Genomic DNA, 25,694 nt, shown 5'->3' on the forward strand with positions numbered 1-25,694 from the left:
GGTAACCGTCAGGGAATGTCGGTTACGAGTTGAAGGAGCTCTGCGTAACACGCACGACATGGCCAATCTGGGGCGACTAGGATCAAAGGAACCCCCTCCATCTTGATTTTCCAGATTACCTTCGGTAGTAAAGGAAGTGGAGGAAACACGTACAGGAAGTGGAACCGATGCTATGGGGATATCAGTGCATCCACCCCGATGGCCTGGGGATCCCGAGAACGTGCTATGAAGTTGGGAACTTTTGCGTTCAGTCTGGGCGGCATCAGATCCATGTCCGGAGTCCCCCAGAGAAGGCAAATCTGCTGGAAGACTTCTGGATGGAGTTCCCACTCCCCCAAGGTGAGACCCTGACGGCTGAGAAAGTCCACAACCCAGTTCTCGACGCCTAGAATGTGCACTGCAGAAATTGTGGAGCGGTTGCTCTCGGCCCAATGGAGAATGTGGGATACCTCCCGCATCGCCACCCTGCTGCGGGTCCCCCCTGATGGTTTATGTACACCACAGCTGTGATGTTGTCTGATTGAATTCAAATTGGGTGACCAGTGAGGAGGAAGTGGAAATGTCTCAGGGTAAATCTGATGGCTCGAATCTCCAAGATGTTTATCGGAAGTCTCTACTCCCGAATGGTCCAACGCCCCTGGGCAGTGTGGTGGCAAAAAACCGCTCCCCAATCGAGAAGGCTGGTGTCGGTAGTCACCACCTGCCAGTGAGTTGGGAGAAAGGACCTCCCCTGGCTGAGGGATGATTCCAAAGTCCACCATTTGAGTGTTTGCCTAATCCGCGGGGACAGAGGACATGGCCGATCGAGGGATAAGGGACTCCTGTTCCAGTTGTCCAGCAGAGCCTGTTGTAAGGAGCGGAGATGCAGTTGGGCAAAGGGAACCGCTTCCATTGCGGCCACCAATTTCCCCAGGATCCTCATGGCAAACCGAATGGAATGAGGAAAGGGACGACAAAGCATCCGGGTTCCCTGCTGAAGCACTTGGGCCTTGGACCGAGGAAACAGGACCAGCCCCTTGGACGTGTCCAGGATCATGCCTAGGAAGGAGATTCGTCGGGCTGGAACTGGGGAGGACTTGTCAAAGTTGATCAGCCAGCCCAGGCGTGAAAGAGTATCCAAGGTAATGCGGACACTTGCTTCGCAGGCCTGATAGACTACCTCCTGATCAAAGGTCCGTCCTAAGTATGGCAACACGATCACTCCTCGGGAGTGAAGAATGGCTATGACTGCCTCCATGACCTTTGTGAATACCCTGGGCACGGTGGCATGGCCGAAGGGTAAGGCCGAGAATTAAAAATGGTCCTCCTAGATGGCAAAACGCAGGAATCTTTGATGTGGAGGGAAGACTGGGATATGGAGATAAGCATCCTTGATGTCTATTGATGCTAGAAACTCTCCTCTCTCCACTGAGGAGATAAATGACAGGAGGGATTCCATCCGGAAGTGCCAGACCTTTACATACTTGTTTAGGAGCTTTAGATCCAAAATAGGGCGCACCGTCCCGTCCTTTTTTGGAACGACGAAGAGGTTTAAGTAAAAACCTCTGAATCTCTCGTGTTCTGGAACCGGAACAATGACCCCGTTTCGGTGGAGAGATTTAACGGCGCGGTGAAGTGTGCAAGACTGAACTCCTGAACTTGGGAGACGAGAGGGAAAAAACCGTGCCAGAGGAGAGGCGGAGAATTCTATTTTGTAACCAGAAGACACCAGGTCTCTGACCCATTCGTCGTGGATGACGAAAAGTCAGACATGTTGAAAGAGAAGCAGGTGTCCGCCTACTTTGGTGGTGTCGACTGGAAGACTCCCCGAGTCATTGTGAAGGAAATCTGGAGGGCCTGGATCCCCTGGTTCTGGGTTGCCTAGGCTTACCTCGCCAGGACTGATTCGGCCTGTATGAGGGCTGAGGGTCTCTGTCTGTACGTGGAGATCATTCTGGTCAGGACGAGGCTGTGGAGGAGGACCAGAATGGGCTACTGCTAAAGGGCCGAAAGCAAAAATGTTGCTGACGCTGAAAAGCAGTTTTAGGCCTGTGCTGCATGAGGAATTTGCTTTTCCCTCCTGTAGAATCAGAAATAAGCTGGTCTAATTTTTCTCCAGACGTCCGCTCTGAAAAGGCAGAAAAATCAGAGACTTTTTAGAAGAGGAATCCGGACGCCACTCTCTAAACCATAGTGCTCTCCTTATGGTGACGGCATTTGAGGCAATTGCTGCAGTTTGCTGCGTCTAAAGACGCGTATATCACAGTCTCCAGCCATAGAGATTTGTTTGGCGAGATCCGCTGCCTCAGACGGAAGAGCCTGGTCCTGAATGGATTTTGCAAGGGCATCTGCCCAGAAAACCATTGCTTTTGCGACCCATGCAGCAGCGAAGGAAGGGGATAGAGAGGAACCTGAGGCTTCATACACTGAGCGAGCCAGGGAATCTATCTGGCGTTCTGTGGGATTTTTAATCGAAGCACCATCAGGTACGGATAAAAGTGTTTTGGTAGCCAAACGCGATACCGGAGGATCTACTAGTGGAAGTTCCGTCCAATCTTGGACAAGATCTGCGGAAAAGGGATACTTCGTTTCCAGGGCCTTTTTCCCGTAAAGCGCTTATCCGGTCACTCCCTGTGTTGCCGGACTATATCTAAAAAATCCGGGTGAGAGACGAACACCCTATGGGATCACTTGGTTCTTTTAAAAGCTACCGCATGATTCAGAGCCGAATTAGGGTCATCATCAACCTTTAGCGCGTGATTGACAGCTTCAATGAGGGAATCCACAGTTGATTGAAACTCCGGAGAATCCAGGTCCAAAGGATGCCTCAGGCTCATACTCAGAGTCATGATAGCTATGAACCCCTGGAGAGGGTGAACGAGAAGTGGAGCTACCAGAGGCTGAATGGCGTAGTGAATGCTCAGGAGAGGTAGTGCAGATCCATTTTTAGGATGTCCGTACCTCCTTCAGGTGAGAGCGGCCCCTGCTGGCTGATGATTCCCCTGTAAGGGAGGGGTCTCTTAACGCAGGTAGACGAGTGCTCCGCTCCCCAGAGGGGTCATGAAGGGATTCAATCGCTTTGGCCAACTAAGCCATGGATTGTGACAGTGACGCAGCTCACTCAGGGGGGCTAGATACACTTGGGTCAGTGGCGGTGGAGGGCTCCTGGGCACATTGGGCATCACAGGCTGAGCAGAGAGGGGAGCTTTGAGGACGAGGAGCCTGGCAGGTGGCACACGCAGTGAAAAAGGTGGTATGTACCTTTGTAGCCTTTTTAGCCCTTGACTGCGACATGATGTACCCCAATATAAGTAAAAAACACTGCTAGTGGAAGCGATGTGGGGTAAAGCTGTAGGGAAGCACCTAGTGCAGTCTCCTTACCCAGGTTCTGTGTCCCGCAATCTGTAGATGATGGCGCTGAGTAGGGGAAGACCGGCATCCAGGAGTGCTGACACGTGCAGAGGGCGACCAGAGCTGCTGTGCAGTGGGGAAAGATGGCTGCCGAGAGCTGGGAGAGTCTTGCAAGGAGCGAGAAGCGCCAGGTCTGGGGGCGGAGCCGCACGAGTGATGCGAGCAGTGGGCGGGGCGTGGCCAGCACTAGGCCGAAGCCGGGGGCTACATTTCTGGCTTTGGCCGGTGCGCACCACTGGGAAAGATGCCGCAGAGCCCTATGGGGACTCTGCCGCTATTGAGCCCTCCTATGACCGCCAGAAAAACGACCCCTCCTGGGTGGCACTTACCCCGATATGAAGGGGATGGCAGATGCCATTGGTCAGAGCTGTGCCCGGGGTAGTTAGGATGGTGCAGGGTTGGGGGAACCTCCATCCACCATCCCCTTAAAAGGGAAAAGAGGAACCGTCCACCTCCTTCCATCATCCGCTTTTTTCAGTGGTGATGCAGTGGGGGCTGCACGGACACCACGATGGAGTGCCTCTGAGCATCCGAGGGTATAACCTGGTGGGCAGGGCAAAATGTCCGGCAATAGGCCTGGCTGCAGAAGAGGATATGTGGAGGTGACACTCCATGTGCTCGTCTGATAAGGGGAAGGGGGAGATCGGTGCCCTTGAAGTGGCCAGTCGCCCCTACAATCAGCCCAAGCAGTGGCATTGCAGAAGATACAGAGAGGCGACACTCTCTGTGCTCGCCTGTTGTTGGTTCGGGGAGATCGGAGCCTTGAAAGGTTCCCGTCGCCCCTTCATCCAGGTAAAAAAGTTAAATAGCAAAAAATAAAAAAAATAAGAAAAAATTCTGGTCTGAATAGCAGACCCTGTGTGCCTCCTACGGACACTAAGCTTAAACTGGTTCTCTGGAAGCCAGCAGGAGGGTGTATACTGCAGGGGAGGGGCGAACTTTTTTGTCTCAACTTAGTGTCAGCCTCCTAGCGACGGCAGCATACACCCACAGTCTGTGTCCCCCAATGTGGCAAAGGAGAAATAAACCTTTTTTTCTTCCACATTGCTTTAGTTCCCGTGAAACACCTGAAGGGTTAATAAACTTCTAGAATGTGGTTTTGAGCAGTTTGAGGGGTGCAGTTTTCAGAATGGTGTCATTTTGGGTATTTTCTGTTATATAGACCTCTCAAAGTGACTTCAAATGTGATGTGGTCCCTAAAATTTTTTGTAAATTTTGTTGGAAAATTAGAAATTGCTGATCACCTTTTAACCCTAACAAAAAAAAAGCTATGTTTCAAAAATTGTGCTGATGTAGATATGTGGAAAATGTTATTAACTCTTTGTATGTCATAACTGATTCAGGCTATGTGCACACGTTGCGGATTTGCCTGTGGATCCGCAGTGGATTTGACGCAGATTCGCAGTAGTTTTCCATCCGGTTTACAGTACCATGTAAACCTATGGAACACAAAATCCGCTGTGCACATGCTGCGGAAAATACTGCGCGGAAACTCTGCGTTGTATTTTCCGCAGCATGTCAATTCTTTGTGCGGATTCCACAGCGTTTCACACCTGTTCCTCAATAGGAATCCGCAGGTGTAAAACCGCAGGTGAAATCCACACAAAAAAACGCTGGAAATCCACGGTAAATTTCTCAAAAACGGTGCGGAAAAATCCGCACACAAATCCGCAACGCGGGCACATAGCCTTAAGGGCATAAAAAAAAGTTTGAAAATTGCAAAAGTTTTTAAATTTTCGATATTTTCAGAAATAAACAAGTTATATAGAACAAATTTTACCACCATCATGAAGTACAATAGGTCACAAAAAAAAGAATTACAGAATCACTGGGATCCGTTTAAAGCGTTCCAGAGATATTATCACAAAGTGACAGTGGTCAGAATTGAAAAAAAAAAATGGCCTGGTGGTGGAAGGTGAAAAGAGTCTCTGGGCTGAAGGGGTTAAAAGGGATATACAGCATGTATGGATCACGTAAACTCTATGGGTGCAGATGGGTGAATGCAGCCTCAATCTTATACTGTTGCTAGAGGGTTATTTTATGATCTTTCCATAGCTCCGGTCCATTTTCTAGCAGATCAGCTGCTGGAAACCGTTATAAAAATCTCTTTCCGGCTCGTGATCTCGCATCCTTACATCAACAGCTGCCCAGATTCCTGCTGACACAGAAGCTACATAACTATTTTGGATGCATCACCCGGGATTGGAGCAATTTTACAACTATGCAAGTGACCAAAACAATTACTGTGCTGGTGGCTTGAGAAGTGACTGGTGTGAGCGCTCGGATGGCGGAGCTGTGCTGATGCCTCCTTTATGCCTCACAAACCCCAGCTTTTATCCACATGTAACCGCGATTACTAGTGATGGTTACTTCCCATTGGTTTACGGTCAGGGCTGCATGAATAGGGTGTGACGTGATTGCAGGTGAAAACTAAATACAAGGGGCAGCAATGCAAGATCAGCAGCCTCCGGTCCGCCGTAAGAGACAATAGCATTGAAAAATGGCTTTATATTTAACATTATTTAGGCTCAAGGCTTTGGACTACAGGACAGCGGATTAATTAGGAAGCATTGCTATTAAACATAGTGCAGCAACATGGCTCCAAAACAGATTTTGCAAAGGCGGATTTATAATGGCACATTTTGCAAATTAATGTAATTATGTTCTGTGTTATTTAGAAGTCCAAGTTAAATATGTAGTATAACTCAGAGCTGCATTCACAATTCTGCTGGCAATCGAAATCAGTCGAAACCTTTATATTAGATGCGCTTCTAACAACTCAGCCCCTACGGAGTCTCTATAATGTAAAGATATTATAACACATGCTGCTAAAGTGCAATTTTTAATTACAATCCAACTTGCCAAAATACTGTGCAGACACTGAAGCAGCAGGAAAAACTGGAAGATTTGAGCTCCACTGTCCTAGATAGAATTGGAGCTCTGTCCATTAACACAGTTTCACATACCTGGGTTTCGCCGATTAAGGGCGCAATCAAAAGGCCGTATAGATCGGATGGAGATCAGGACACGGTGCACGGACTGGCCGGCAGCTCTCCCGACTTGAGCGTGACAGCTTCATGCAGTTCTATGCAGATGTCGCGCTCTAGCGGGGAGAGCCGCCGACCAGTCCATCCACTGCGTTCTGATTTATAATGACGTCTGACTGTGCTCTAAGGACTACAATGAACGGACTTTCCAAGGGTCTCTTGCCCTGAACCATACATACCTATGAGGCGGTGGAGTTCCGGTCAAAAGACCTGCAGCCAGGTCCAGACATCGCAATCCGTAAATGGGCTGTAAAACTCGTCATAAATAGCATGAGACCCCGAAACATTACAATAAAAGTGAAGCAAAGCAAAAGAAAAATAAGATTTTAGCCCCGATTCATAAAGTCCAGCGATGTTCTCACCGGTCTTGATGATGGGGTGTGTTGAAGTCAGACGCTCCCGATTCATGTAAAGGAGCACAAAGCTTCATGAATCAGGAGCATCTTGCCACAATTCTTACTCCAGTCAAGAACTGGAGTGAATATCAGGAGTAGCGAAAGCCACAGCTCATCATGAATTAGACAAGCTGTGACGTTAAGACCCTGTCCCGTTAATTTCAGCCAAGTTGGGGAGAAAACAAAATGGTGTGAAAATACCAAAAGTTGCAAAATTAAGCGCTTTTTCACATCTTTTATGCTATTATGTTAAACTTTGATGGACTTTGTTTTTCGCTGGGAAGCTGCTATTTAAATGGATTATTTCTGAAATCTTGGCGATTGCAGATCCTAAGCTCGCTGCAGTATCACAAGGTGGTTTTATGTCGCAGGTGAATCTACATTAGGGTATACTGCAACCTCAAAAGGAGTAACCGTACCATGCAGAGATCTTCCTTTGGTGTTCATTTAACAGTATTTTTTTATTGCTTCGCTGCATCTAAAAAAAAATGAAACCAACAATTTTTCATTTTAATACATTTTTTATTTTTAATACATTAGGTACTTAGCTTCTTTAATAAAATAAAAATTGCACAAAAAGTGCTTGTTATAATAAGCAACATTGCAGTATACCGGCTGTCAAAAACGCTCTAAATTCCAAAGAACGAATGTACCGTATATTTTTTTTGTTTTTCTAAAGAACAGAAGGATTTTCTTTTTCAATCAGATCATTTTTAATGGTGAAAAACATTAAGATATATTCACATTTTAATTTTGTTTTTAGAAACAATCAAAACTAAATAAAACAAACAAATAAAAGGAACCAAATAAAAAGAACAGAAGGATTTTTAATTTGTGTAAATCTTATTGCCAAGGTTGCCGACCACTGTAAAAGAAGCTCCGAACTGGTCAGATTGCTGGATCTAGTCGGCTTCAGTGTCCATGTACTTCTCCGATACAGAGATACCTCTGCTAGCGACATAGGAGCATGCTCCGTACTTGCCCGAGGTGCGTCCATGACGCTGGTCCAACCTCTTGATCTTAAGAAATGCAGTACCTCCATGGAAGCGGAGGACTCCAGAAGACAAGATGAGAACACACCTTTAAAGGGACACTGTCACCTGAATTTGGAGGGAACAATCTTCAGCCATGGAGGCGGGGTTTTGGGGTTTTTGATTCACCCTTTCCTTACCCGCTGGCTGCATGCTGGCTGCAATATTGGATTGAAGTTCATTCTCTGTCCTCCATAGTACACGCCTGCGCTGTGCAAGATTGCCTTGCGCAGGCGTGTACTACAGAGGACATAGAATGAAGTTCAATCCGATATTGCAGCCAGCATGCAGCCAGCGGGTAAGGAAAGGGTGAATCAAAAACCCAAAAACCCCGCCTCCATGGCTGAAGATTGTTCCCTCCAAATTCAGGTGACAGTGTCCCTTTAACTAAATGGAACCACTGATGTTAAAAATCATTGTTTCCACGTTGAAGGTGTCCATAGCCTTTAGGAACTGAAGCTTTATTAGAAAAGTAATGAACACGCACATATGTACTGAACAGTTTGACACAAGGTCAGATCTTAGTTATATCTATATACTATAGCTGAAGGCATAAGAAACGATACAGAACACGTGTTATTACTCTTCTAATAAAGCTCCAGATCTTAAGGAATGTCCTGGTTCTGTAGCTTTGTTTTTTGTTGTAATGTCCCAACACATCTGTGGTTCCATGTACAAGTTCACACTGGGCTTGGATGATCTGGTTTTTGTTGCTGAAGGCACACTTGTTTCCAGAACTAAGAAAGCAACCTGCAAAGCAAAGGCCTATTGGAAAGCCTGTTGGAGACACACTACACTTAACGAAAACCTGCTGCGTGATAGTGGCCGGTTTTACGCAGCGGTAACATGACAGCTGGGGAATGTCAGGGGGCAAGACATGCAAAGTACTCAAGCTTAGGTCTTGGATATTTTAATGAATTATCACTGATCGGTCACATTACAATTTACAACGGGAAACAAAATACACATAAAAAAAAACAAAAACATTGTAAAAATGCAAAATAAAAAGCTCATTCTTCCTTCTGCAGCTCCTCTTTGTCTTGTGACAGTTGCTTCTTCAGCTGTTCCTTATAATATTCTACAGTTTCCTAGAAAACATGTTATAAAAGTTTTACAAACCGGAAATTAAACATTTCTAGTACCTGCACTCCATTCATTGTCTATGGGACTTGCAGAAATAGAGCAAAGAGCTTGGGAATCTCTGAAGATCCTAGCATTCAGACCCAAAGGAATCAATATGTTAACCCCTATTATACGGGTAGATGATGATGTTCAATCTTGGTAATAGACCTTTAAAGAGATTGGTAATTACTAGGGTTGAGCGACTTTTACTTTTTTAGGGTCGAGTCGGGTTTCGCGAAACCCGACTATCTCTAAAGTCGAGTCGAGTGAAATCGGCCGCCAATGGCGAAAAGTCGGGGATCGACCGAAACACGAAACCCAATGCAAAGTCAATGGGAATTTTTTATTTTTTTTTTGATTTTTGTTTTATTTATTATTTTTATTTTGTTCTTTCTCTCTCTCCCCTCCGTCCCTGAACAGAAAAGCTGGTGTTACACATTGCAAATCGCTACTGCGCACAATTGACAAGATGACGATAGGCGTCCACGCCCCTAAGACCTATGTCATCACTCTGCCCACGCTCCTTCATTGGCTGAAAAAATGGCGCCAAGCACGTCATACGAAACGCGACTTTGGCGCGAAAGTCGCGTACCGCATGGCCGACCCCACACAGGGATCGGGTCGGGTTTCATGAAACCCGACTTTGCCAAAAGTCGGCAACTTTTGAAAATGAACGATCCGTTTCGCTCAACCCTAGTAATTACTTTACTGATGGGCTATCATTAGGACAGGTCATTAATATCTGATCGGTGGAGGTACGATACAACTGGCAACCCCGCCAATCCGCAGCGGCCACTTCTTGAATGCGGCCATAACACAGCAGTTCCATCATTGCAATAGTGGTGGAACCTGGGTCCTGCAGGTGCACCCCTAATTGACGTGAATAGGTGGTGGATCTATAGCACCCAATGGAGTTGCTGTGAACCGGCAGCATTTGAGAACTTCGGTAACAGCTGACCGGCAGGGAGTGCCTGGTGGCGCACCTCCACCAATCAGATATTGGTGGCATAGCCTTTTGGATAGGCCATCAATAAAAAAGTAGAGGCCAACCCATTTAATGACATTCTCCTCTAGTAGCTACAGATATGGGAGAAACTTTTTCCTTAAAGGGCATGTGTTGGAACCAGGCACAATCTTGAAAGAATCTCAAAGAACCATCTTTGCACAGAGACATATAGAAGAACACGTAGGTCTCGTGCACAGAACAGTCGGCTATGTGAATGAGCCCAATGCGATCGTAGGTTTATTTGATTTGTGTGTGAAGAGCAAGAAAATCAGAATTGTGGGAAGAAAGAGAAAAACAAAGATAAGTCAGGAAGGGACTGACATTTTCACTACGCAAAGTTTAGCTTTTCTTACAATAAAACACAACAAAAAGAAAACAAAAAGAATAAAATTTGTGAATTTTAAAAACAAAACTAAAAACACAACAAATGTCGCGCAAAATACTGGGATCCATTATCTAACTTTGTATAGATGGGGCTTTTGAATGTCACCGTTAATCTACATCTTCATATCTTGGGAACTTCTGATTACCGCTCCTTGCCAAGAATTGAAAGCTGCAAGCAGCCTCTGACAAAACAGATTTGTTGTGCCCTAAAACCGCGCTACGTAAAATGAAACACCGCAAAACAAAAGCAATTAGTGGTCAATAAATAGAAAGGATTAAAATCACCTTTCAAGCTCTAAGATGGAGAGAAAGCTTCCTCCTCGGAGGACATATACCTTCAGCATGACCTGCAGATGTGAGCGGCTGATTCTATCTCACGCTTTTAACACATTAATCCACAGAAGGTTATCGACTCCCAAAAGTATAACTAAATTACTCCTGGAGCTCGGAGCAGCGAGCACTTCACATGCACACGGCCCGTGGAGGATTCTCACACAAGATTTAATCCCCGTGTAATTAAGTACCCCCCTCCCCAGACCGTGGTGTTCTGTTTATTACCAGCTCGTACGACGGAAAGGTACGGGTAAATTAGGAAGTACTCACAGGGGGCTCGGAGAATGGGACAGGCTTCCCTGCGCCCCTTAGAAGGACTGCCAGTCGTTTTAGGAACAAGTCATCTGGATCAATGTGTTCGGCTTTGGTTTTCTCATACAAAGCGACTGCGGCATCAACCTCCTTGTTCGATTCTAGAGGGAAATTTTAGGGAAGAGATTAAAAAGGCGCCTCGATAAAACGGTCAAGTAAATTACTGACGGAAGAAATGTGGTGTCTGGACTGTTCATTAAAGTAAGCTACAAAAAAATTTTAAGTAAAAAATGTTCTGTAGGATCATATACCATCTTTCTCGAAAAGCTCTAGAGCCAGTCTTTTCCTTGCGCTAAAGCTGAGCTTTATTTAAGTCAATAGCTTTGAGCTGCAATACCAGATTTAACCTATGGCCAAGAGTGGCGCAGTTTTTGGGTGGGGACTACTGCACAAACTAAAGGGGCATTATGGTCTAAGCAAGTTATCTGCTGCGGGTGATAACTAAAAGTTTAGCCCATCACCAGAATGTGGGACCATAATAGAATAGATCGGCAGATTGTGCATGGTCCCAATACTCCAAAGTCTAAGGGGCAGAAGATAGGACAGCTGCACCGAGCTTTATTTCCTTAATTAGAGCCATAGACATTAATGGGGCACTAGCTGAAGTTCTACCCAACTCCTTCAGGCCATAAAAGACTGTCGGGAAGAAACCGTGGACACAAGTCGCCCATTGTGGTGACCAGTAGAACATCAACCATCACCCATCCAGCGCATAGGTGGTTGTCCAAGATTTGACCAACTTGGCAGAAAGCAGAAAAGGTACAAAACGGATACCTTATACTCATCTGCTAATTGCCCCGTAATGCCAGTGCAATCTCTGGTGGACATGTTAGTCTTTGCGAACTGTCCTGAAGTGATGATTTCCCTAGGCCTCACGTACGTGGTCGGGCCATAAGCCCTGAAGGTTGATTTCATAAAGACCAGCAGAACCACCTGAGAAACCGCAATGGGGCAATTACCAGGTGGGTATACGTTTACCCTTGCCTGACCCCTTTAAACTTTTGACAAGCTGCAATAAATCCCATCTCGATGCCATTTACCGTAGTCTCTCATCAAGAAGCTGTAGTGGACTTGCTTGTAATATGGGTCAGAGAGTAAGCTGATCAGGCGAATCGTTTTTTCTTCCTGTAGATGGAAAGAAGAGGAATTTATTAAACTGCATGGTAAAGCTGACTAGCTCATTTTAACCCCTTCCCGACCTTTGACGCCACGTAGGCGTCATGAAAGTCGGTGCCAATCCGACCCATGACGCCTATGTGGCGTCATGGAAAGATCGCGTCCCTGCAGATCGGGTGAAAGGGTTAACTCCCATTTCACCCGATCTGCAGGGACAGGGGGAGTGGTAGTTTAGCCCAGGGGGGGTGGCTTCACCCCCTCGTGGCTACGATCGCTCTGATTGGCTGTTGAAAGTGAAACTGCCAATCAAGAGCGATTTGTAATATTTCACCTATTATAACGGGTGAAATATTACAATCCAGCCATGGCCGATGCTGAAATATCATCGGCCATGGCTGGAAACACTAATGTGCCCCCACCCCACCGATCGCCCCCCCCAGCCCCCCGATCTGGCCGGTACACTGCTCCGGCTCCCCTCCGTCCAGTGCTCCGCTCCCCCCCGTGCTCTTGTCCGCTCCCCCCGTGCTCCAATCACCCCCCCCGTGCTCCAATCACCCCCCCTGCACTCCGTTCCACCCCCCCCCCCCGTGCTCCATTCCAGCCCCCCCGTGCTCCGTTCCACGCCCCCGTGCTCCGATTCCCCCCCTCCCGCGCTCCGATCCCCCCCCCCCCCCCCCGTGGTCCCCCCCCCCCCCCATCATACTTACCGATCCAGCCGGGGTCCCCATCTTCCAAAATGGCGGGCGCATGCGCAGTGCGCCCGCCGAATCTGCCGGCCGGCAGATTCGTTCCAAAGTGCATTTTGATCACTGAGATAGATTATATCTCAGTGATCAAAATAAAAAAAATAATAAATGACCCCCCCCCTTTGTCACCCCCATAGGTAGGGACAATAAAAAAAATAAAGAAATTTTTTTTTTTCCACTAATGTTAGAATAGGGTTAGGGGTAGGGTTAGGGGTAGGGTTAGGGCTAGGGTTAGGGCTAGGGTTAGGGCTAGGGTTAGGGCTAGGGTTAAGGCTAGGGTTAGGGGTAGGGTTAGGGGTAGGGTTAGGGGTAGGGGTAAGGTTAGGGTTTCGGTATGTGCACACGTATTCTGGTCCTCTGCGGATTTTTCCGCTGCGGATTTGATAAATCCGCAGTGCTAAACCGCTGCGGATTTATGGCGGATTTACCGCGTTTTTTTCTGCGCATTTCACTGCGGTTTTACAACTGCGATTTTCTATTGGAGCAGTTGTAAAACCGCTGCGGAATCCGCACAAAGAAGTGACATGCTGCGGAATGTAAACCGCTGCGTTTCCGTGCAGTTTTTCCGCATCTTGTGTACAGCGATTTTTGTTTCCCGTAGGTTTACATTGAACTGTAAACTCATGGGAAACTGCTGCGGATCCGCAGCGTTTTCCGCAGCGTGTGCACATACCTTTAGAATTAGGCTATGTGCACACGGTGCGGATTTTGCTGCGGATCTGCAGCGGATTGGCCGCTGCGGATTCGCAGCAGTGTTCCATCAGGTTTACAGTACCATGTAAACATATGGAAACCAAATCCGCTGTGCCCATGGTGCGGAAAATACCGCGCGGAAACGCTGCGTTGTATTTTCCGCAGCATGTCAATTCTTTGTGCGGATTCCACAGCGTTTTCCACCTGTTCCTCAATAGGAATCCGCAGGTGAAATCCGCACAAAAAACACTGGAAATCCGCGGAAAATCCGCAGGTAAAACGCAGTGCCTTTTACCCGCAGATTTTTCAAAAATGGTGCGGAAATATCTCACACGAATCCGCAACGTGGGCACATAGCCTTAGGGTTAGGGTTGGAATTAGGGTTGTGGTTAGGGTTATGGCTACAGTTGGGATTAGGGTTAGGGGTGTGTTGGGGTTAGTGTTGGAGGTAGAATTGAGGGGTTTCCACTGTTTAGGCACATCAGGGGTCTCCAACATGGCGCCACCATTGATTCCAGCCAATCTCGTATTCAAAAAGTCAAATGGTGCTCCCTCACTTCCGAGCCCTGACGTGTGCCCAAACAGTGGTTTACCCCCACATATGGGGTACCAGCATACTCAGGATAAACTGCGCAACAATTACTGGGGTCCAATTTCTCCTGTTACCCTTGTGAATCTAAAAAAATGCTTGCTAAAACATAATTTTTGAGGAAAGAAAAATTCTTTTTTATTTTCACGGCTCTGCGTTGTAAACGTCTGTGAAGCACTTGGGGGTTCAAAGTGCTCACCACATATCTAGATAAGTTCCTTCGGGGGTCTAGTTTCTAAAATGGGGTCACTTGTGGGGGTTTCTACTGTTTAGGCACACCAGGGGCTCTGCAAACGCAACGTGACACCCGCAGACCATTCCATCAAAGTCTGCATTTCAAAAGTCACTACTTCCCTTCTGAGCCCCGACGTGTGCCCAAACAGTGGTTTACCCCCACTCATGGGGTATCGGCGTACTCAGGAGAAACTGGACAACAACTTTTGGGGTCCAATTTCTCCTGTAACCCTTGGGAAAATAAAAAATTCTGGGCTAAATAATTATTTTTGAGGAAAGAAAACGTATTATTTTCACGGCTCTGCATTATAAACTTCTATGAAGCACTTGGGGGTTCAAAGTGCTCACCACATATCTAGATAAGTTCCTTTCGGGGTCTAGTTTCCAAAATGGGGTCACTTGTGGGGGGTTTCTACTGTTAAGCCACATCAGGGGCTCTGCAAACGCAACGTGACGCCCACAGAGCATTCCATCAAAGTCTGCATTTCAAAACGTCACTACTTCACTTCCGAGCCCCGGCATGTGCCCAAACAGTGATTTACCCTCACATATGGGGTATCAGCGTACTCAGGAGAAACTGGACAACAACTTTTGGGGTCAAATTTCTCCTGTTACCCTTGGGAAAATAAAAAATTGCAGGCTAAAAGATCATTTTTGAGAAAATAATTTTTTTTTTTTATTTTCATGGCTCTGCGTTATAAACTTCTGTGAAGCACTTGGGGGTTCAAAGTCCTCACCACACATCTAGATTTGTTCCTTTGGGCGTCTAGTTTCCAAAATGGTGTCATTTCTGGGGGATCTCCAATGTTTAGGCACACAGGGGCTCTCCAAACGTGACATGGTGTCCGCTAATGATTGGAGCTAATTTTCCATTTAAAAAGCCAAATGGCGTGCCTTCCCTTCCGAGCCCTGCCGAGCGCCCAAACAGTGGTTTACCCCCACATATGGGGTATCAGCGTACTCAGGACAAACTGGACAACAATATTTGGGGTCCAATTTCTCCTATTATCCTTGGCAAAATCGGAAATTCCAGGCTAAAAAATCATTTTTGAGGAAAGAAAAAATATTTTTTATTTTCATGGCTCTGCGTTATAAACTTCTGTGAAGCACCTGGAGGTTTAAAGTGCTCAATATGCATCTAGATAAGTTCCTTGGGGGGTCTAGTTTCCAAAATGGGGTCACTTGTGGGGGAGCTCCAATGCATAGGCACACAGGGGCTCTCCAAACGCGACATGGTGTCCGCTATCAATTGGAGCTAATTTTCCATTCAAAAAGTCAAATGGCGCGCCTTCCCTTCCGAGCCCTGCCGAGTGCCCAAACAGTGGTTTACCCCCACATATGAGGTATCGACATACTCGGGAGAAATTGCCCAACAAATTTTAGGATCCATTTTATCCTATTGCCCATGTGAAAATGAAAAAATTGAGGCGAAAAGATTTTTTTTGTGAAAAAAAAGTACTTTTTCATTTTTACAGATCAATTTGTGAAGCACCTGAGGGTTTAAAGTGCTCACTAGGCATCTAAATAAGTTCCTTGGGGGGTCTAGTTTCCAAAATGGGGTCACTTGTGGGGGAGCGTCAATGTTTAGGCACACAGGAGCTATCCAAACGCGACATGGTGTCCGCCAACGATGGAAATAATTTTTCATTCAAAAAGTCAAATGGCGCTCCTTCCCTTCCGAGCCTTACCATGTGCCCAAACAGTGGTTTACCCCCACATGTGAGGTATTGGTGTACTCAGGAGAAATTGCCCAACACATTTTAGGATCCATTTTATCCTGTTGCCCATGTGAAAATGAAAAAATTGAGGCTAAAAGAATTTTTTTGTGAAAAAAAAGTACTTTTTCATTTTTACGGATCAATTTGTGAAGCACCTGGGGGTTCAAAGTGCTCACTATGCATCTAGATAAGTTCCTTGGGGCGTCTAGTTTCCAAAATGGGGTCACTTGTGGGGGAGCTCCAATTTTTAGGCACACGGGGGCTCTCCAAACGTGACATGGTGTCCGCTAAAGAGTGGAGCCAATTTTTAATTCAAAAAGTCAAATGGCGCTCCTTCCCTTCCAAGCCCTGCCGTGCGCCCAAACAGTGGTTTACCCCCACATATGAGGTATCAGCGTACTCAGGACAAATTGGACAACAACTTTCGTGGTTCAGTTTCTCCTTTTACCATTGGGAAAATAAAAAAATTGTTGCTAAAAGATAATTTTTGTGACTAAAAAGTTAAATGTTCATTTTTTCCTTCCATGTTGCTTCTGCTGCTGTGAAGCACCTGAAGGGCTAATAAACTTCTTGAATGTGGTTTTGAGTACCTTGAGGGGTGCAGTTTTTAGAATGGTGTCACTTTTGGGTATTTTCAGCCATATAGACCCCTCAAACTGACTTCAAATGTGAGGTGGTCCCTAAAAAAAATGGTTTTGTAAATTTCGTTGTAAAAATGACAAATCGCTGGTCAAATTTTAACCCTTATAACTTCCTAACAAAAAAAAAATTTGTTTCCAAAATTGTGCTGATGTAAAGTAAACATGTGGGAAATGTTATTTATTAACTATTTTGTGTCACATATCTCTCTGGTTTAACAGAATAAAAATTCAAAATGTGAAAATTGTGAAATTTTCAAAATTTTCGCCAAATTTCCGTTTTTATCACAAATAAACGCAGAATTTATTGACGTAAATTTACCACTAACATGAAGCCCAATATGTCACGAAAAAACAATCTCAGAACCGCTAGGATCCGTTGAAGCGTTCCTGAGTTATTACCTCATAAAGGGACACTGGTCAGAATTGCAAAAAACGGCAAGGTCTTTAAGGTCAAAATAGGCTGGGTCATGAAGGGGTTAATAAGTAAGCCAAACCCTTCTCAGGTTATGCTTTGTCATAACCAAAGTGGAAGGGGAGGCTCCCGTAATGGTGCAGGTATCCTCAATACATGGCTTTAATTCTCTCCCTCTAAACACCATGTTTTTTTGGCCCTTGGAAATTGCAAAGTTATAATTAAAAACTAGATAATAGCCTCAGTGGTGTTAAACAGTCATCTGCCATAGACAAAAAGAAAGGAAAAAACAAATAAAAAAAAAAAACACACTGCACGCTAAACCCAAGACGTACCTCATTCCGTCCCAACTGTCTGATAATGTGGCGGCCCAACATCGCTCTCTGCTCCGCAATTGCGGGGCATCTCTGCAATACAAAGAAAAACATGGATACATTGCATGAAATTACACGAAAGAAACAAAATGTAAAAAAAAAAAAAAACAACAACACCACAAATGGATAAAAATAAAACAATGCAAAACGGGAGAAAAACATCATGGCAAAAACGGTGTAATCACAGCGACGGAGCGCACTGCTACCGGTAAAGCTCAGCCTAATCATGCCGATCTGTCATAAATACGTCCTTGGCGCGGTGTAGGTTTGCTTAAAAGAAAAAAATAATAAATAAAACCAAGAAAGGTTTAGGGACTGAAAAAGAAAGACGGGAGGGGGAAGGAAAGAAGGAATTCTATTCATCTCCAATTATACTGCCAAGCATTCATAAGTGAGCTCGGGATCATAAGGTTAATTATACATTTAATAAGGTGTCAGGGAGATAACTGTTCGTTTCTTTAAAAAAAAAATTAAAATGTACAAAGCAAGTTCCCTTTAAAGTATAATTACCTACACTTATGCATACAAAAGGACTGATTTCAATCTGTTTTATAAAAGCTTTTCAATGCAACAGACAGTTCTTAAGAGAGAGAGACAAAAGTTATAAAGTTACAAAAAAAAAAAACACAACAAAACTTTACATGACAAGCCTGAAAAATCAAGTGTCTGCGCTACACGGCGAGGTGATGTACAGTCAATCACCGCGAGACAATGTTATATACACATTATTACACGCGCTGTTGTCACCTTTAATGAGACACTGCGCATTTCTTCGGCACCAACGATCTACTGTAGCCGCTCATTTAATGGGGATCTCAGGCTATAGGCGCTAAGGAGACGCGGAGTGGCTGGCAATTTATGGGTTGTTTAGACAGGGATAGATGGTCTACTTTTAGGATTATGGGGGTCTGATCCAGCTGATACTTGGAGCTGCAGCTAACAGCAGAATGTCCACCATGCTGTACCGAGCACTGCTGTTCCAGCCTCTCCAGTGGCGACTCCTCCAGGTGTTGATTGGCAGGGCTGCCAAGGGTGAGAACCCACTGATCTGAATGACCAACCTAAGGGTGCATGCAAATAGCCGTATTTTTTGTATAAGTCCAATAAAAAATTTTTGTGATTATGTTATTTTACATCAGATTTTGTCCAAAAGAAAAAATAAAAAAAATCGCTGCGTGCCCGAGTTTGAGCTGATATTCGGATAACACTCAAGTCGATGATTACGTGGCAAACATCGGCCCACGCTTGGATGACCTCTGAGGGCAGTCCAAATCCCACAGACTGATCGAATAGGAGAGATGGAGAACTTTTTCTATTATCTACTCATCCGAGAAAATCAAATCACACACTGATCATCAATAAACCCGATTCTCTAGGATCAGCTAATCCATGGCCGTCTGCACCTAGCCTTAGAATAGGTCACTTAAAGGATAGACCCATCTCCAAGATCCTATCCCAATATGTAGTAGGCGTAATAGTAATATTAGGAAAAATACACCAATTACAAAAGCAGTATAGTTCTTCTGATGCGCTATGTTGCTTAACCCATGTGCAGGGCATTGCAGTAGCTTAGGTATCCATGGTAACTCTATTGAGTGGTCGAAACTATGGATACATAAGCTACTGCAATGCCCTGCACATGACGTAAGCGACAGAGAATCAGAAGAACTATACTACGTTTCTATTTGGGGGTATTAGCTACATAATGGGCTAGATCTTTGAAATACCCCCTTTAATATCTTAGTTCCAAAATCCTTTCAATTATTTCAACTTGTCGACAACTTTAAATGTTTCTAATTGCAAGGAACCCTGCGACTAAATGAAATAAAAAAAAAAAAATGTGACCTTGTAAAATAATTGGCAGGGCGTTAATATTTTACATGTGAATGGAGGAAGAAAAAACATGAAAAATGAAAAAAAAAAAAGTTGCTGCAGGAAAGCAAACGGTTACCATAATTTGTGACTTTCCTGCAATTGAGGAGCATGTTCGGCCTCCCCCCTGGACCTCATGTCCATGCTGTCCCTCCTCTGATCACGTATTACCGGCGGTCCCGTCATGTTGAGCAGCAGCCGGACCTGCTGTGTACGGTGAGGGCAGGAGCGGGGGTTTTGCTTTTCTTTTCCGGCTTCCAGCTTTACCAGCTGCTCGGCATTTAAGTGAACGTACGGCTGTTTACTATTGGGAATTGGTAAGCGGCCTTAATGTGACCCGGGGGGTCTATAGAAGCCCGGCAACGTGCGGGCTCACTGTGATTGTGTGACGGCCACCTGCAGGGAAGCGACTCCCCGTCTGCGGCTGTTTGTGTACACTGCCAGCGGCAGGTCTCGTCCCCGACCGCTCCGCACGCAGTTGGCTGCGCTTTATATTTAGCACTAAGTGAAATGGGATGAACGCCGTCGGATCGCTTCCTGACGATTGCTAATTTTTAGCAGAGAATGTCGGCAACTGGGAAGAGCCTGCGTTCCTCATTTAGCATGCAGGCGACACGCGAGGGCGAAAAGGAAAAGTGGATCGTAATAAGCAATCAACACGTGAGTGTGTGCAATGCTCATATAGTACGAGGCAATATTGCATCCCCTTTAGCATCTGGCCCGGTGACATGCCGCTCGCTGCTTGTGGGGTGCACAGAATTTATGTCGATTACTAGAAAAAAAAACAACAAAAACATGGAGTGTACAGTGATCCCTCCCTGGGCAGCAAGTGAGGGCAGAACCACATTAAAAACCCGACTCCTAAGCAAATAGGGGATCCCAGGTACCACATCAATCTACATAAGGCACAAATTTATAATGTCCAATGGAGCATGTCCTAATTCACATACCAAAAAAAACAACAAAAACAGTCACCCACCGGTATAGTGAGACCTAATAAAGAAGCTCTCCTCCCATCAAAATTGTCATCCTCTTAATATATTGCAATCACACTGTACTTACAATTGCTCATTTTGCCTTTCTACCCAGCTAATTCTTCTCTTTTCCATTAGGTCTATGACATCACATGATTAATAACTGACAAGCTGAATCCTTCTAAGCTATGTAACAACAGGAGACCTGTTTTCCCTGCATGATCATCACTGTAAAAGTTCCTGGCAGGAGAAGGAACAGCTGGGTCAGGAGGGGTTGAAGAGGGGAATGATAAATGCAGGGAAAAGAGACTTCCTGTTTCTACATAGAGCAGAGAAAAATTTAAAGGAAACCGGTCACCAGTTTTTTGAATCTATGAACAAACGCCACAACCTTTAACTGCGCTCATTTCCTCTTCATGTGCTTTGATCCTTTTTCTATAGCTTGTTTTATCTGCCACTCCCTGAGACTGTACATGCTTTTTCCCCTCTCCCTGCTATGCAGATCTGGGTACAACTGCGCCTCCCAACCACTGCTGTTATCTGTAACATTGCAAGAAGGAAGGAGCAGCGCTGGACACTTATTTCAATGGCGCAAAGGGTTTTATTCCCCGCGCAGGCTTACAGTCAGACAAAAAGGTGCAGGGACGTAAGCCACAAAACAAACTGGATGGATAACGTTTCAACCCTTTACTGGGCTTTATTAAAAAAAAAAAAAGAAAAAAAAAAAAAAAAAAAAAATCGCTGGGTTTAAGATGGGGAAAAAAGCGCTCCCTTTTTAAAAAGTAAAAAAAAAAAAACCCCAAACAATGCATATTTGGTGTCAACATGTCCATAATGCAGTTTTTGCTCATCCCACCATACAAAGTTGTACATATCCCCTTAATGGTACCAACACTACAGTTCATTATGCAAAAAAAAAAAAGCCCCAATACTGCTGTATAAATGGGGAAAAAAAAAAAAAAGAAAAAAAAAAAAAAAAAATCACTGTAATCCTAACAATCAGTACTATAAAACTTTTGTTTTTATCCGGGGACAGTGAATGCCATAAGAAAAAGCTATGAAAAACAAAAACAAAATTGCAGTTTATGCTCATCCACGCTGACAAAATGAAAAAAAAATTATCAAAAAGTTGTATGCACGCAACAAAGGACACACAAGAAAATTACAGCTTGCTATAAATTATTACATGCCCTCTTACTTACCTGTAATAGATGACTGGCTTCTTCGTCTCTTCTCATTCTGACGTAATTTACAAAGAGATCCGTAACTGGCACGTAGTTTGCAAACTGATTGGCCATTCGCTCTGCCAAGATGCTCACTGCCACAAAAGAGATGGTGCATAGATAAGTAATGTGCAAGAGTAATGGTTTTCTCTATGTGCAGCATATTGGCTCAGCTTAACTCTCCTCCACAGTAGGGATTTTTCTTGGTAAACTATTATAGATAAATCCAAAAACACCAAAGGTGGAAGTGCTTAAAGGGTTTCTTCTAAAATAGAAACCAAAAATAAATGAAGATGATGTCATTAGAAATTAATTCTTAAATATCCTTAGCAAATCACACTTGTTTTGTCTAAGTTGGTAATCAACACACACAAAAAAATAGTCACCTTCTTGTTGAATTAACAAAAAATCATCTTATAAAATAGATAGGATGAGAGCCTGTGAGCACGCGCAGTAGGAGGCTCCTTTGGACTGATCTAAAGATTGCTTACCAATACATGGTATTAGGTTATCTTTGGGTCATGGAAGCTGCTCAGGATTCAGAAATACCAGGAGGATGGCAGTGTGAGCAGTCTCTTCCTACCTCAGCACTACTGGTATCTCCAGTATTAGATCAGATAGATAGGATGGACAGCAGTGTGAGCAGTCTCTTCCTACCTCAGCACTCCTGGTATCTCCAGTATTAGATTACACATACAAGGTGGACAGCAGTGTGAGCAGCCTCTTACCTTTGCACTCCTGGTATCTCCAGTATTAGATCAGATAGATAGGATGGACAGCAGTGTGAGCAGTCTCTTCTTACCTCAGCACTCCTGGTATCTCCAGTATTAGATTACACATACAAGGTGGACAGCAGTGTGAGCAGCCTCTTACCTTTGCACTCCTGGTATCTCCAGTATTAGATCAGATAGACAGGATGGACAGCAGTGTGAGCAGTCTCTTCTTACCTCAGCACTCCTGGTATCTCCAGTATTAGATCAGATAGACAGGATGGACAGCAGTGTGAGCAGCTTCTTCTTACCTTTGCACTCCTGGTATCTCCAGTATTGGATCAGATAGACAAGGTGGACAGCAGTGGGAGCAGCCTCTTACCTTTGCACTCCTGGTATCTCCAGTATTAGATCAGATAGACAGGATGGACAGCAGTGTGAGCAGCCTCTTCTTACCTTTGCACTCCTGGTATCTCCAGTATTGGATCAGATAGACAAGGTGGACAGCAGTGTGAGCAGCCTCTTGAAGGAATTTTGATAAAATCATCACTAGAGGACAAGTAAACCTTCTACCACCATGTGGTCCTCCATAGTTATGACATCAGTATAACCAAATCCCAATCACGAATCGATGGCTTTCTGCCTATGCACAGTGTGCATAGAAAGCCATCACTCAGTGGTGTGGGTGACGTTATACAGGTACCAGCATTCAGATAAGTGCTTAGATCTGCAGCAGATAAAACAGTGATTTTATCAAAATGACAGCAAGAAGCCCAGTATGTCAGTATGTGATACATCGATGGGATCAGAGTCTCGGCCCCACATCATGACAGATTCCCTTTAAAGCTTGGAAACCATCTACATCTAATAGTTAACGCTTCCTTGTGCGCTGAACTTCAGACGCACGTATAACAAAGTATAAGCGGAACATAAACTATAACTAGTCTTACAAGCGCACACATACATTTTTCCAGAGCCTCTTCCATGTTATTCCTCAGTAACTGGTTGATCAAGAATGACGAGTGTGTCTTTTTAGGCTCATTGATGCACATAGACTCCATCAGGGAGATCCCTTCTTCAAAATTTCCACTAAAAACAAAAAATAAAACACGAAATTCATACAAGACCGTGAAATGTTTTTACATAAATCATCAATGATCAGGGTACCTTGGGACATGGGATATGTGATATTCCTGATCATCTTCATGGAAAATGGGCATATCCCCAAAATTGGAGTGCAATGTCCCTTCATTTGTCCACATACTAACAAGTCCCATTTCTTTTTTGTCAATTTAGAGGTCTACTTAAGCCAAAACCCCACACAGAAACAGCGCCACATCTATCAGTGGGTTGTGACTGGTATTGCAACCTAGCAGCATTTACGGCAGCACTTCCACAAGTGGTGGGTAGGAGGCGTTACTGACAGGTATCATGGCCTATTCTAATTATTAGGATAGGTGCACAGTACCTGGCGAGCACCTGACGGATGGAATATCAGTGGCGCCAATGATTGGAAAGTGAAAAGTGACAGATGACCACTTTAACATAGGCAAACCGCAATTCCAAAAACAGTCCATGATCCGTCGAGGGCGCTATAAACCGCTTTTTTTTTTCCTAATCCTGGACTGCTCCTTTAAGAAACGAGGGGGCAGAATGATGTTTAGTGGAGCAAGACCCCAACATTGCCTTTCCCTCGGAGTAAAACTGACTCGCTAACTAAGAAGGTTAAAACTGTAGATGCAAAAAAAAAAAAAAGGAAACATTAATGTTCAATATTCAATAAATAATGTAGGAAAACTACGTCTACATTTCTGGTAATATTGGATAAAATATTTAGCGGCAGCACTTTCCTGCACGACTGTCCGGCTTCATTCGGAAACTGATAATAAATATAATTTGTCTGCGGCACTTCGGCGCTTTCTATTTTATCCTGCGAGGACTGTGCTAATAATTTAATATGTTTACAACAGGCGGGTGTATATATATGCGTGCAGCAAGCGTGCCGTCTGCATAACGTGGGATGACAACTCCATTTGGCAATGGCTCGGTTCTGCTCTCAGCCGCTCTACCTGCTCATATGATGAGGCCATGCAAGAATGGTTTGAGAAAAATCAGTGATTCTGCACCTAGCAAATGTAGCCGGCGCTGTAAACTCGTCATGGCGTTCCTGTACTTACTGCAGGAACTTTTAAGATTACCTTGTGGCTTTTAATATAAGGTTATATATTATTACTACTGGATTTAAGTAAAGGGCACCACACCGATAAAGAAAAGGAGTTATTTCAATGACAGAATTACTGCTCAGTAACCCTTTGCATGCAACTCATCTAAGGGAGAGCTTAGGTTGTATTATCAGTAATCTTATTAATGGTTGTTTGACGAATAGTCTGCCAGGCCCATTGCAATTGTGCAAATCATCAAGATCTGCTGCTGGCAGCTGCCTTTTCAAATGCCGACCAATTACGTCTCAGATGTGCTTGATGGGAGACAAGTCAGGAGACTCTGCAGGCAATGGTAGCACCACAATGCAATGCAGGATACTCACAGTAGGATGAGCAACATAGGACTGGCTGATCACAATGTTCGGGTATAGATGTGTAGTGATGTCAGCTGCAAGGAGAGAGTGATTTGTGTGTTCTTTCCAGCAATAAAGTGATAGAAGAGATCAGCAATGTCAGAAGCGAGGAGAGAGTGATTTGTGTGCTCTCTCCGGGACTGAATTGATAGCAGGAAAGACGAGCAATGTCAGACGCGAGGAGAGAGTGATTTGTGTGCTCTTTCCGGGACTGAATTGATAGCAGAGGACACTAGCAATGTCAGAAGGAAGGAGAGTGATCTGTGTGCTCTCTCCGGGACTGAATTGATAGCAGAGGAGACTAGCACTGTCAGAAGTGAGGAGAGGGTGATTTGTGTGCTCTCTCCGGGACTGAATTGATAGCAGGAAAGACGAGCAATGTCAGACGCGAGGAGAGAGTGATTTGTGTGCTCTTTCCGGGACTGAATTGATAGCAGAGGACACTAGCAATGTCAGAAGGAAGGAGAGTGATCTGTGTGCTCTCTCCGGGACTGAATTGATAGCAGGAAAGATGAGCAATGTCAGACGCGAGGAGAGGGTGATTTGTGTGCTCTTTCCGGGACTGAATTGATAGCAGAGGACACTAGCAATGTCAGAAGGAAGGAGAGAGTGATTTGTGTGCTCTCTCCGGGACTGAATTGATAGCAGAGGAGACTAGCACTGTCAGAAGTGAGGAGAGAGTGATTTGTGTGCTCTCTCCGGGACTGAATTGATAGCAGAGGAGACTAGCACTGTCAGAAGTGAGGAGAGGGTGATTTGTGTGCTCTCTCCGGGACTGAATTGATAGCAGAGGAGAC

The 25,694-nt window shown here is 44.9% G+C and overlaps 1 protein-coding gene across 1 annotated transcript in view; it reads right to left on the reverse strand.

Annotated features, from left to right (window-relative positions):
- Positions 1–8,757: 8,757 nt before the first annotated feature.
- LRPPRC (leucine rich pentatricopeptide repeat containing) overlaps positions 8,758–25,694 on the reverse strand; it is a 179,083-nt gene continuing 162,146 nt past the window's right edge. The window contains exons 33-38 of the mRNA XM_069768609.1: positions 23,287–23,411; positions 21,592–21,707; positions 17,505–17,576; positions 12,061–12,145; positions 10,979–11,121; positions 8,758–8,951 (exon numbers count right to left, since the gene is read on the reverse strand). Coding sequence (XP_069624710.1) covers positions 8,874–8,951; positions 10,979–11,121; positions 12,061–12,145; positions 17,505–17,576; positions 21,592–21,707; positions 23,287–23,411 — 619 coding nt within the window. The 3' untranslated portion in view covers positions 8,758–8,873. The remainder of the gene's footprint in view (positions 8,952–10,978; positions 11,122–12,060; positions 12,146–17,504; positions 17,577–21,591; positions 21,708–23,286; positions 23,412–25,694) is intronic.

This window comes from Ranitomeya imitator, chromosome 5, assembly GCF_032444005.1.
Source record: "Ranitomeya imitator isolate aRanImi1 chromosome 5, aRanImi1.pri, whole genome shotgun sequence".
In the NCBI taxonomy this organism is placed as follows: domain Eukaryota; kingdom Metazoa; phylum Chordata; class Amphibia; order Anura; family Dendrobatidae; genus Ranitomeya; species Ranitomeya imitator.